The sequence below is a fragment of the Lampetra planeri genome, chromosome 75 (genome assembly GCF_965212315.1).
Source record: "Lampetra planeri chromosome 75, kcLamPlan1.2.h2, whole genome shotgun sequence".
NCBI classification, from domain to species: Eukaryota; Metazoa; Chordata; class Hyperoartia; order Petromyzontiformes; family Petromyzontidae; genus Lampetra; species Lampetra planeri.
Window position 1 is genome coordinate 1,033,960 of NC_136180.1, and position 12,205 is coordinate 1,046,164.

The 12,205-nt window shown below is 56.5% G+C and overlaps 1 protein-coding gene across 1 annotated transcript; it reads right to left on the reverse strand.

Annotated features, from left to right (window-relative positions):
- Positions 1-797: 797 nt before the first annotated feature.
- On the reverse strand, positions 798-3,940 carry LOC144737918 (interferon-induced very large GTPase 1-like). Its single transcript, XM_078620799.1, is given in 4 exon segments — positions 798-1,240; positions 1,243-1,323; positions 1,326-2,237; positions 3,889-3,940. Coding segments are annotated over 4 exon segments (1,488 nt in total).
- Positions 3,941-12,205: the final 8,265 nt, after the last annotated feature.

Consider the following 12,205-nt stretch of genomic DNA (forward strand, 5'->3'; position numbering starts at 1 on the left):
ATATGATCATCGTTAAAAAACTTTTCATAATTAGAGTTTTCATTCTGCATGGTTTCATTGTTTGCATTTTCACCCGGCACACTAACATACCTTGCTTCGTAGTCAAACATCATCAGTTTCTGCAAATAATGAAGAACAAGCTCTTCCTCAATGCTTGGGGCTTCTTTAAGTATTGCTGACTTAATAACACACATATCCTTTGTGTGCATTTTCTTCGGGTAGTATTCTTGAAGCCCCAGTATTTTACGCAGATTCATAAACGTTTTCATCCCCTCTGTTTTACTCTTAACCTTCGATGTCTGCGAAGGAGCCAATGTGATAGTCAGTGTTCCAGCAACAAGAGATTTCAAAGTTTCCTCGAGCCGGTTCCAGTCAATGGGGCTTACATCATGGACCAGCACCACGTTTGATACTTCGGTGCAGATGGTTGCATCCAAATAGGATTTCATAAACGTTAAATGTTCCTCTTTTTCCAGGGGGGTCCGTGAATTAGACTGTGCTCCTGTAGTCAAACCGTTCAAGAGGACGTACGCCTGAGCCTTGAGAGTACTTTGAGATTTGAGAGCTGAGTACTTGATGTATGCCGTGTCCACTCCGTGCTGAAGACAGTTAACGTCTTCATAGTCGAGGAGGCGATGGAACGATCTCTCCTTTGCACTGAATCCTGAAGCAGCAGCAGCTGAAATGAACAGGAGCTCCTCCTCAACCCGCTTCATTTCTCGGAGGCACCGGCACAGGGAATTGAGGGAAAATGTGACGTCATTGGTCCCTTTCACCTTTGCTTCATCCAGCGCAGTTTAAGAATAAGTCGATGCATCCGTCGCTTCTTTCAATCGTTTCTTTGTTTCTGTAAATGTCTTAACAAGGGCCTTTAGCTCAACATCAAGAACTCTGACGGTATCAGACCCATAAACCCACTGCGTTATCGAGGAGCGCTGGGGGAAGTTCTCCACTGCATAGATGTTGGGTTCCAATAGGTACCGCATTTTTATTTTAATCCATTCGGTTTCATCACAAGAGTGCCTATATGCCGATACAATCCGCGTCAGGAATTCCTGAAGGGCTGGGTGTGAGAGACACGTGTCAATCCAGCTCCTGTTAGTTTTTGTGCATTCGTAGAACTTCTGTTTAAGATCCGACAGCATTTCCAGATGATCGTCATTGTCAGATTGCTCCCATTGCTTCGCATCTTCCATTATCGATTGCGCTTTGAAATTTATGTCAGCCAATTTATCCTCTGGATAATTACGTACTTTTTTATTGTTAAAATAGTGTAAGCTCTTTGAAGATCACTGGCCAACTTCAGGACATCTTTAAATCGCATTTATGATTGGACAGGACGATTTCCCATACTGGTATAAACCTGATTCCTCGGTCTATGAGAGACCATGTCCTATTGTTGACAACAATAGCAGATTCCCACTGAGGGAGATTACGTACATCAGGATTACCCCCTGTTGTGGTTACAGTCATCTGTATCATATCGGTGAGCACCGGGCTGTAATGTCCAGAATCACTTGGAGCTGGCTCAGTTGTTATTGTAGCACCTGTATCAGTCGTTGTACTACTGCCGCAGTCAGCACCAATGTTTGGTACGAATAACTCAGACAAGAGCAGTTTTATTTCATCTTGCTGATGTAAACTGAAACCTTTAGCTGATGCATTCCTCCAAAAAATTCCTCCAAATTGGAGAGGACCCTCGTTTGCGTGAGAGCCAAAATTGTGGAAGAATTTGCAGCTCATGTTGGATAACACTTTGCTTTTAAAATCTTCCTTTGTATTTTCCAACGTATTCTCAATCATTTGTAGCTCCTTCAGGGCTGCTTCAGATAGCCTGAGTTGTGCCATATGAAGATTACCTGAGGCTAAGGGCAGGTACATAAACTCTGTCCTGGAAAGATAGGAATGATCAGTCTGAGTATTTTGTATTTCCTTAAGATTAATTGATTTGACTTGCATTAAGACTGGTTTTCTACTCAAGCTCGAGACACATCCTTTCTCCGAGAAAGTGCTGCTGAAGCCCAAGACTTCTATTGTCTTCCTGAACATGGATTCATCCTTGAAAGAAATAAACTCGTGTTGTTTTGTCTCTGACTTGCCGATCAGACCCACGAGCTGGAATGTTTGTGGGATCATCAAGAGTTTTCCTCTCTTTTCTAATGTATCCTCTAAATTTCCACTCATGTAAACCCCCTTTAGAGCAAGACCCCCTGATGCGTTTTGTAAAATCTCTGTATCTGACCCACAATGTGTTGAAACAGATGTACATATTGCTTGGGCAGGCTCATTAATTCTCTCAGACACGACAAAAGGCAACAGATTATCATTTTGTATATGTGGAGTCAAGCTTATTGCCTTTTTAGCACTAACAACATCATCAGCAGCAGCAGCAGCAATTCCAAGCATTTTATAAAATGCCCGCTTTTCCCACTGTTTACGGAAATGTGAATCCAGTTCTCTGCTGTCCTGTTGGTCGAGGTGAAGCAGGGCCTGTGCATTAGAAATGAGCAGAACCTCACGCAGTTTCTGTTTCCAGTAAACTGTGTCAAGACCCACATCTCTGAGCTTTTGTGAAAGTTCATCATCAGCCTGGCTTATGCATTCGTCTTCTTCCTCTCCAGACATTGCCTAGGGAAAGGCACGTTATTACAATTATAATTTTTTACAACAAAAAACCAAAATTTTACAAAAAAATAAGAAACGTCAGAGAGTGCGTTCTAAAAACACAAATGATAAGTGCATGCACACCATGGCAAGGGTACATAGCCGCTGTACCTCTCGTTGCCCAGGAAACAGATAAATAACATTGTGAGCACAATGAGGCATCGTTCAGCCTTCCACATGTACATTTGTAGTGCCACAGCCGCGGAGCAACTCCACCAACGCCGCCATCCACACACACGCATGCACACCCCCACTAAACACACACATACGGTCTCGATGGGGGGGGCGGGGTGCCTGGCACCACGAGTTTTCATCGGAAGGGCCCCTTGCAGGGATGTCCCCGGTTTCCCATTGCCAGGAGTTTGGCCAACCCCCGCCCCCCCAGGCCGGAATACATGGCGCCCCCCCCTAAAATAATTTTTAAAAAGTCGTAGGGGCGCATAGAGCTTTACAGGCTCGCCGCGATGAAGCATACACAACACGGGAGGTGGGGCCTCGAAGGCAAACACTCTATGGGAAGTGCAAACAGTGGGTGGGGGGACAATCCATGAGGGCCCTAGGAGGGGGATTAAATAGAGAGACACAGGAAATTACCGGTGAATCAGAGACGAGGAACGCAGATACGGGGACATTGGAAAGGTGGGGGAGAGGGCGGGGAGGATGACAAGAACGTTAAAAACTCGGCAGTTAAAGCGCTCGATTGGCTGCCGATGTCACCCGGGGATTAACGGGCTCTGAGAGGATAAGAGAGGAGGGAGAGAGCAAATTAAGATCAGAGTTCTCCTGCGACCCGTGGTGAATCCCAGCCGCCCTCGACGTCCGCGTGACGCCTGCTGGGTGTAGCTGCGAACCATCGCCCAGGCAGAGTCTTCACTGTCCAGCGTCCGCCCCAACTCCCACTATGTCCGTGTGACGCCGTGAGTGTGTCTGCGAGGTGAGTGATCGTTCAGTTGGTCGATTCTGCCCAGTTCGCCCGTTAGACCTAGCCCAAGATAGTCGCACATCGCGAAGGGTGGGAAATAAGAGGCTAAGCGCTACCCGTGGGGTGTTCGCTGGGGGCCATGAACAGGTATTCACTATTCGCGCCGGGAATAAAACCTTAGTACAAATAATCGCGTTTTTTTCTGGAGGGACTGGCTCACGCTGCGTGCGACCACTCGACTCGAAATCCCACCAGGAAGTGCCCCAATCGCCCTGCCTCTTTCAGTGACGTCACCACTCTACTGCTGGGCGTTCCCTTGTGGGGGCCGTTGGCCCCCGGGGTCTCTCCCGCCATCATTCCCTATTCCGTTTATGTTACCCCACCTCCCTAATACCCGCTAGGGTTTCGCCGGCCTTCGAACGCGACGCCCCTACCCATACGGCTTCACGCAGCGCTCCCACGCTGCAAGCATACGTGCGCACGGCATCATCAATCAAACGCCATACTCCCCCTCTTTACGCCGCTACGTACAGCTCTCGCACGCTGCGAGCGTGCGTCCGTCTACAGCTCCCCGCGGCACCCACTCACCACGGAGCACTCACGTTGTGATCGCACACCTGTATCATACACGTAGCGAACGTACGCGCACTCACGCACACAGCTCCCCGCGGCACCCACTCACCACGGAGCACTCACGTTGTGATCGCGCACCTGTATCATATACGTAGTGAACACACGCGCACCCACACGCGCACCGCTCTGCGCAGCGCTCCCCCCGAGGCGAGCCGCAGCACTACAGAACCACTGCGTACACACGCTTCCCCACGCGCTCAGCTGCACGACAAGATCACGCGAGACCACGCTTCGCTATTAATGATTTATTACCTGGTAACTAATGTTGAATCAGTGAGTCGACGAGGCTGGCCTATTCCACTAAACCGGTACCTATTCCCTATTTATCGGCTATTATCCTACTTCACCTCCCCACTCACTGTTTGGCGCCCGCGGAGGTTCGCTGCTCTCTGCGCTGACAGCGTACCTCGATACGTCGCACGGACGTCCGGGTCGCTGGCTGGAGCTGCTGCTGGTCCTCTGGCCTGGAGAGAAGAGAGCCCCTTCCCCCTTGCGCCCCCCCTATTTATTCCCCTTACCTCAAAGGGATGCTGCGCTGAACCATGGGCTCGTGCACCTCGAGCCCGCGCACGGCGGTTCCGGGCGCTTTTGATCTGCTAATCAGTGAGCGGCGTAAATCCTAATTAATCCCTTTCTCACGCAGGCCCCCATCATCGAGGTTCATGCGGCGGCGTCCATTACAAAGGTGCGCCGTGGGAATTTGTGCACGCCTGCCCGCGTGACCCCGCTCTCCAGGTTATTCATACTAATAGCCTTATTCTTTAACTCCCCTAATAATGGTGCCTGCGTGCCCGAGCGTAATTACGTCGTCCCTCCGCTGCCTGTGCGGGGGGTGCCTGATTATGCGTTCAGATGCGCTGCGTGTTTTCTAATGATGCTCCTCCATCACAATGCTTATTCCCTCTGCCTGCCCCGTCGATACTCGTGTGTGTGGGGGGAAATGCGCCTCAACCGCGGTGGCCGAATGCCCCACGCCGCGACCACACCATATTAAGGCCGGCCGCAGCGCCGCGGTGCCACGTAGCACGGGGGAGGTCATCCAATTCCCTGATCGCCGGAAACCGTGAGAGGTAATCCCAATAAGGGTTTCTCGGATAAAAACCGGTCGATCAGGTGACCTTCCCTTCCAGCTCTATGGGGGGGGGAATGCGTGAGGGTGTGTGCTTATGTGGGGGGGGGGTGATGGGGGGCAGTGCGGTGGGGGAAGCCGGGCGGCTCCCTGGCTCGGCAGAGCGGCCCCGTCGCTGTGGCACCACATAGCCCCCCGGGGTGCCAGTCCCCGTCCCGGGTTGACTGGAGCACCTCGCCTGGGTTGCCCCCACGAGGTATCGCCGCGGGGTCCGCGGGATTCGCCCGGCCATTGTGGCTGGCCTCGGGGGTGGCGGCTCCGTCTCCTGGGGCTCCGGCGTGGTCTCCTCCTCCATTCCAACGGCTCCCCTCGGCCCCTGGCACCTGCGGGCTGGGGAACAAACTCAGAGGCGGTGGGGTTTAAGGGTCGCCGTCCTCGTCGCCCCCGGCCCCGCCCGGGGCCCCTCGGAGCCCGGGGCTCCGTGGGGCCCATATACTGCGCGAGGCCCCCGGGCACGGGGGGTGGGGGGACCCCGGGGTTTCGGGGTACTTGGACGGCGGGGCTCCCACCCTCGGGGGCTGCTCGCCACGGCTTCAGTCGGAGGATGTTGACCACCATCTCCCGGCCCCTCTCTCCTCCCTGAATCAGCACCGTCCATGGTGAGATCTGCCGTCTCACAATCCAGGGTCCTCGCCAGTAGGTGGTCAGCTTCCCCACCTGTCCGGCACCGACGCGGGGAGTGTACAGCCACACCTCGGAGCCCGCAGTGTAGAAGGGGGGCTCCATACGGGGTCGGGCGCTCTGCTCTTGCCGCTGGTGCGCGGCCTCTCCGTGCGGGTAGGCTCGGCCCCTGGCCCCTCGCAGGGTCTCCAGCAAGTGCTCCACGGGGTGGCTCCCTTCCTCCCGTTGCGGCGGAGGGACACCGAACAGCAGATCTGCGGGCAGGCGAGACTCGCGACCAAACATCATTAGGAACGGGGTCTGTCCTGTGGATGTGTGAACGTCGGTTGTGTAGGCGAACAGGGCATAGGGGAGGTGTTCGTCCCAGTCCTGTTGATTCGCAGCCGCCATGCGTTTAAGCTTCCCGGCCAGAGTCTGGTTCATCCTCTCTACCATCCCGTTCGCCTGGGGGTGATACGCTGTGGTTCGGTCCTTCTGGATCCCGAACTCTCGGCACAGCGCCTGGAATAGTTCGGCCTCGAATTCACTACCCTGGTCGGTAATGACTCGTTCGGGGATCCCGCACTTAAGTACGTAATTTTCCACGAAGGCCTGGGCCACTACGAGGGCTGTTTTATCCGGGATAGCCACCGCCACAGGGTAGCGGGTGAAGTACTCCACCGCTACGAGAATATATCGGTTGCCCCGGTGGGATCGTGGAAAGGGCCCCTGCAGGTCGATTCCGACAAACTGATTCGTCCGACTGACTCGGAACGACCTCAGGGGTACCTGGTACCTCGCCGGCTTTTGCCCACACTGCTGACAGGCCCGGCAGCCCTGCACCCAGGCGGCCACATCTTGCGCCAATTTAGGCCAGAGATACTGGCGACGCAGAGTCTCCCGGGTGCGCCGTTCCCCATCATGGCCCCCGAGCGGGTGGTCGTGTACCAGTCGTAGTAGTTGGGGTCGCACATGAGCGGGAACGCAGATGCACCCCGGCTGCCCAGCGTCGGCCAGTTCCCTCACCACCCCGTTTTCTACACACAACCGGGCATACAAACCGCTCCAGGGCCCTGGTAGTGCATCCTTCTTCTCTCGCAGTGCCGCCTCCACCGCCGCCAGATCCGGATCCCGCTGCTGGGTTTGTCGCAGCTGCTCGTCGTCCAAGCCCGGGAAGGCGCAGCCGACATCCTCTTGGATCCGCCCGGTTGGGGTGGGATGATCCGTCTGTCCCCGGGCTCCTTCTGCAGGGGTTCCTGCGGCGCACACCGCACTCTCTCTCGGGGGAGGGAGTTTAGTTTCCGCGCGCTCCTTGGGTTCTGCTGCCTGGCGGCAGCGTCCCCCCGTGAAGCACGGGCAGGCGTCTCCCTCCCTCGTCTCAGCGCGCACCGCGGGCCGTCTTGACAAGGCGTCCGCGTTCGCGTGTGTCCGCCCCGCTCGGTACTCGATCTGCAGGTTGTACTCCTGCAGCTGCGCCAGCCATCGAGCCATCTGCCCCCACGGTTCCTTGAATGTAAGGAGGAACTGCAGTGCATAATGATAGGTGCGCACACGACATCTCCTGCCGTACAAGTACGGTCGGAACTGTTTACATGCGAAAATCACGGCATACAGTTCCTGACGGGTTACGCAATAGTTCAGCTCGGCCCCGCTCAGGGTCCGACTGGCGTACGCGATGACCCGCTCCGTCCCACCCTGCACTTGCGACAGCACCGCGCCCAGCCCACTGCTGCAGGCGTCAGTGTCCAAAATAAAATCGGTGGTGAAATCTGGGAAAGCCAAGGTGGGGGTGTGGGTGAGGTGGTCTTTGAGTGTGGTGAAAGCCGTCTGACAGGCCTCCAACCACTGATAGGGGTTCTTAGGGGAGGTGAGTTGGGTGAGGGGGCGTGCAATCTCACTGAATCCCTTTACAAATCGACGGTAATAAGTGGCGAGTCCCAAGAATGACCTGATCTCCGTCAGGTTCCTCGGCCGCGGCCAATCCACTACGGCACGCACCTTCTCGGGATCGGTGCTCACCCCTGCCTCGCTGACTCGGTGTCCGAGGTACCCCACCTCGCGCTGCGCAATGTAACACTTATGCGGCTTGAGCTTGAGATGAGCCGCTCGCAGTCGCTGGAACACCTCTCGAAGCCTGGACCAATGCTCAGACAAAGATCTACTGAACACTATCACATCGTCCAAGTAAATCAGGCACTGTTCCCACTGCAAGCCCCGCATCACCAACTCCATCAACCGCTGGAACGTCGCGGGCGCGTTAGTGAGTCCGAACAGCAACACTCGAAACTCAAACAGGCCCATCGGGGTGGTGAATGCTGTTTTTGGCCGATCCTCCTCCTTCATCTCCACCTGCCAGTAACCGGACGACAGATCGAGGGTGGAAAAATACCGCGCTCCTGCGAGACTGTCGAAGGTGTCGTCGATGCGGGGTATGGGGAAGTCATCGCCGAGCGTGACTGCATTTAGTTTACGGTAATCGACGCAGAACCGGGTTGACCCATCCTTTTTCGTTACTAGTACCACTGGGGCTGACCAGGGGTTCGCCGAGGGCTGAATTATGTTATCGCGAAGCATGTCCCCAACTGCCTCTTTGATTTGGGCGCGTTCGGGTGTGCCCACTCGGTACGCAGGGAGTTTGATGGGTCGGGCTGCACCGGTGTCAATTTGGTGCTTAACAAGATCGGTCCGACCCACGTCCGAGTCGTGTTCACTGAATACGTCGGCATACTCCCGCAGTAACTCGCACAGCCGATCGGCCTCTCCCTTAGGTAAATCCGCCCATGGTACATGTAACGCATCGAGCAGGGGAACGACCTCGGCTCGGGGAGTCGGGCCGACTCGCCAGGCCAGGTCCTGGTCACCCTCAGGACGCCCGGGGTCCTCAGCCCAGAGTGCGAACACCGAGTCGTTAGAGTGGCGTGCGTGCAGGGGGTGTACGGTGGCTATCGGGGTGCGCCGTCGCAGTATCGCTGGGGTATTGTGGGGGTTAAACATCCGCATAAACAATCGGTCCCCATCTGCGTTTACCAACGTGGCGGATCCCACTATCCCATACCGTTTTGCCAACTCCGGGTGAGGAGTTAGCATTACCTCTCCTGATGGTCGGAGCGCGGGGTCGGTGGGGGATGTTGCCACCGGCACCAGCATCTCGGTGAGCGGGCCGATGGTGACTGCCGTCGCCAGGATAGCGGCCACAGGTGCGAAGCGGGGGCGCGTCAGTTCTCGTCCCAAGAACGGTATCCGCTCGCCGTTGCTCTCCATGGTGGCGCATCGCTGGCGGGGTTGCACGTTGAGTCCCAGCCGTTCTAAGAGGTCGGTACCTGCGATACACTCGTGACACAACGCACTCGACACGTAGAACTCCTGGGTGCACACCTGACTGCCTATGCGGACCTCTAGGGTGGCTCTCCCCAGCAGCCCCATTCCGGCTCCGCTCGCCGTGTGCAGCGCGCGGTCCGGTGCCTGCAGGTGACGCACGTCGACCCCGATCGCGCTGCAGTGCGCTGCGCTCACGAGCGAGGCCACCGCCCCCGTGTCTAGCAGGATTCGGGTACGCACTCCGTTAACCTCCCCTTCCACCAGCGACGTGGCCCCCGTGATCCCCGCCACCAGCTCCCGTAGCCAGTCGCCAGGAGTCACCGTTTCCGTGGGCGTTGTTGCTGGAACCTGTGTGGAGATCACTCGCTCGCCATTATTATTACAGCTGGTTTGGGTCGGGTCTACGTCGATTTCATCCCCCGGTGGTCCCCTCTCTAGGGGGGCCTTAGTGTTTGACCTATGCGTCTGCCTAGCTCGGGTGATTTCAGGACAGTCCCTCACTAGATGCCCTCGGCGATCGCACATATAACATGCCCGGGGAGGGGGGGCGGCTCCGTAGCGGGTCCCCTGTCCGCTCCCTCTCCCAGTACGCAGTTGTCCCAAATCGGACTCTAATTGGGACACCCTCACGGCTAGTCCCCCTACTGTCGAGCGTAGTTCACCCATCTCAGACTGGAGGGTCTTCATATTTTTATTTGCGTCCTCGCGTACCTGGGTTACCTGGCTGGAGACATCCTTTATACCCGTTTGTATACCGGCAACCCATCCCGGGGTTGTCTCGCGGGACACTGGAGGCTCTCTTTCCCGGCCCCTTACCGTCCTCGCGAGCTCCTGTTCCTCCTCCTCGTCTTCCGAGAGCAGGCTCGCAATGGCGTGCTCTCGTCCCAGCCCCCGGAGCTGCGCGCGTTCGCTGTGAATTCTTTCACACTTACGTGCGCGCTCGACAAGGGCGTTAAAGGGAAGACGTGGGCAGCTCATGTCTGGCTGCCACCACGCCGTGCGAGACAGGTACCGCTGGATTTTCTCGGCGGCCAGTTCCTCAATAACATCAGTTGCGTACCCCGGGCGTGCGATCTTTGTTAACTCGCGCACATCCTCGGCGTAATCACGTAGATCTTCGCCAGGTTGGCGACGGCGCGCCTCTAAGGCCGATTTTGCTTCCTCCTCGTCACGCGTGCCAAAACGCTGATCGAGTCGGCGCATCAGCTCCTCTAGCTGTGTCTGTGCGCTCGCGGGTAACGCTTCTACAAAATCGGCTGCCCGCCCATCAAGATTCATATTAAGTTGACGTACTGCCTGCGCGTCCGTCCATCCATTAATTTCCTTGGCCCCTAAGAGATTGCGGGCGAATGCCTTCCACGAAGGGGCCCCCCGGCCGGTAAATATTAGTCTTATTTTAGCGTGAGATAACGCGGGGGTCCGTACCGCTTCTGACACCAATTTGTGGGGGTCGCTAGCCCCCAAGGGCCCTCCCGCCTCCATCCCCTATTTCGTTTACGTTACCCCACCTCCCTATTACCCGCTAAGGTTTTGCAGGCATTCGAACGCGACGCCCCTACTGTTACAGCCTCGCGCCGCGCTCCCACGCTGCGAGCATACGTGCGCACAGCATCATCAATCAAACGCCCCACTCCCCCTCTTTACACCGCTACGTACAGCTCTCGCACACTGCGAGCGTGTGCCCATCTATAGCCCTGTGTGGCACGTTACCAACGCGCATCCGTATCCGCCACGTAACGAACGTATGCGCACTCACGCACGCAGCTCTGCACGGCACTCACTCAACACTGACCACTCACGTTAGGATCGCGCACCTGTATCGCACACGGAGCGAACGCACGTGCACACACGCACACCGCTCCGTGCACTCCAACTCCACACTGACTACTCCAGTTACGATCGCGCACCTGTATCACCCACGGAGTGAGCACACGCGACACCCACTCTCGCACCGCTCTGCTCAGCGCTCCCCCGAGGCGAGCCGCAGCACTACAGAATCACTGCGTACACACGCGCACCCACACGCTCACACTGCACGACAAGATCACGCGAGACCACGCTTCGCTATTATTGATTTATTACTTGGTACCTGGAACTAGATGTTAAATCAGTGAGTCGACGAGGCTGGCCTACGCTGATACCTCTATACCTATTCCCGATTTATCTGCTATGGTTCTAATTCACCTTCTTACTCACTGTTAAGTGTCTACGGCGGTCCGCCGATCCTTGTGCCAACAGCGTACGTCGGTGCGTCTCACGGACGTCCGGGTCGCTGGCTGGAGCTGCGTCTGGTCCCCTGGCGCTGGAGTAAAGAGCTATTTCCCCTTTTTGCCCCCCTATTTATCCTCCTTACCTCAAAGGGAGGCTGCGCTGAACAATGGGCTCGTGCACCTCGAGCCCGCGCACGGCGGTTCCGGGCGCTTTTGATATGCTAATCAGTGAGCGGCGTTGGCGGCGTACATCCTAATTACTCCCTTACCCTTCCTAACAATGGGGCCTGCGCGCTCAAGCGTAATGTTCCCAACCCTCCATGACTATGCGCAAGAGCCCATGCGGTCCCGCTATTCATGCTGTCCCCTCCCTCCTCCGCTTGTCTCGTCGACCCGTGGGGGTGTGTGTGGGGGGAAAATGCGCCTCCACCGCGGTGGCCGAATGCCCCATGCCGCGTCAACACCATATTAAGGCTGGTCGCAGCGCCGCGGCGCAACGTAGCACGGGGGAGGTCGTCCAATTCCCTGATCGCCGGAAACCGTGAGAATTAATCCCGATAAGGGTTTCTCGGATAAAAACCGGTCAGTCAGGTGACCTTCCCTTCCAGCTCTATGGGGGGGGGGGGAATGCGTGCAGGTGTGTGCTTATGTGGGGGGGGGGGGTGATGGGGGGCAGTGCGGTGGGGGAAGCCGGGCAGCTCCCTGGCTCGGCAGAGCGGCCCCGTCGCT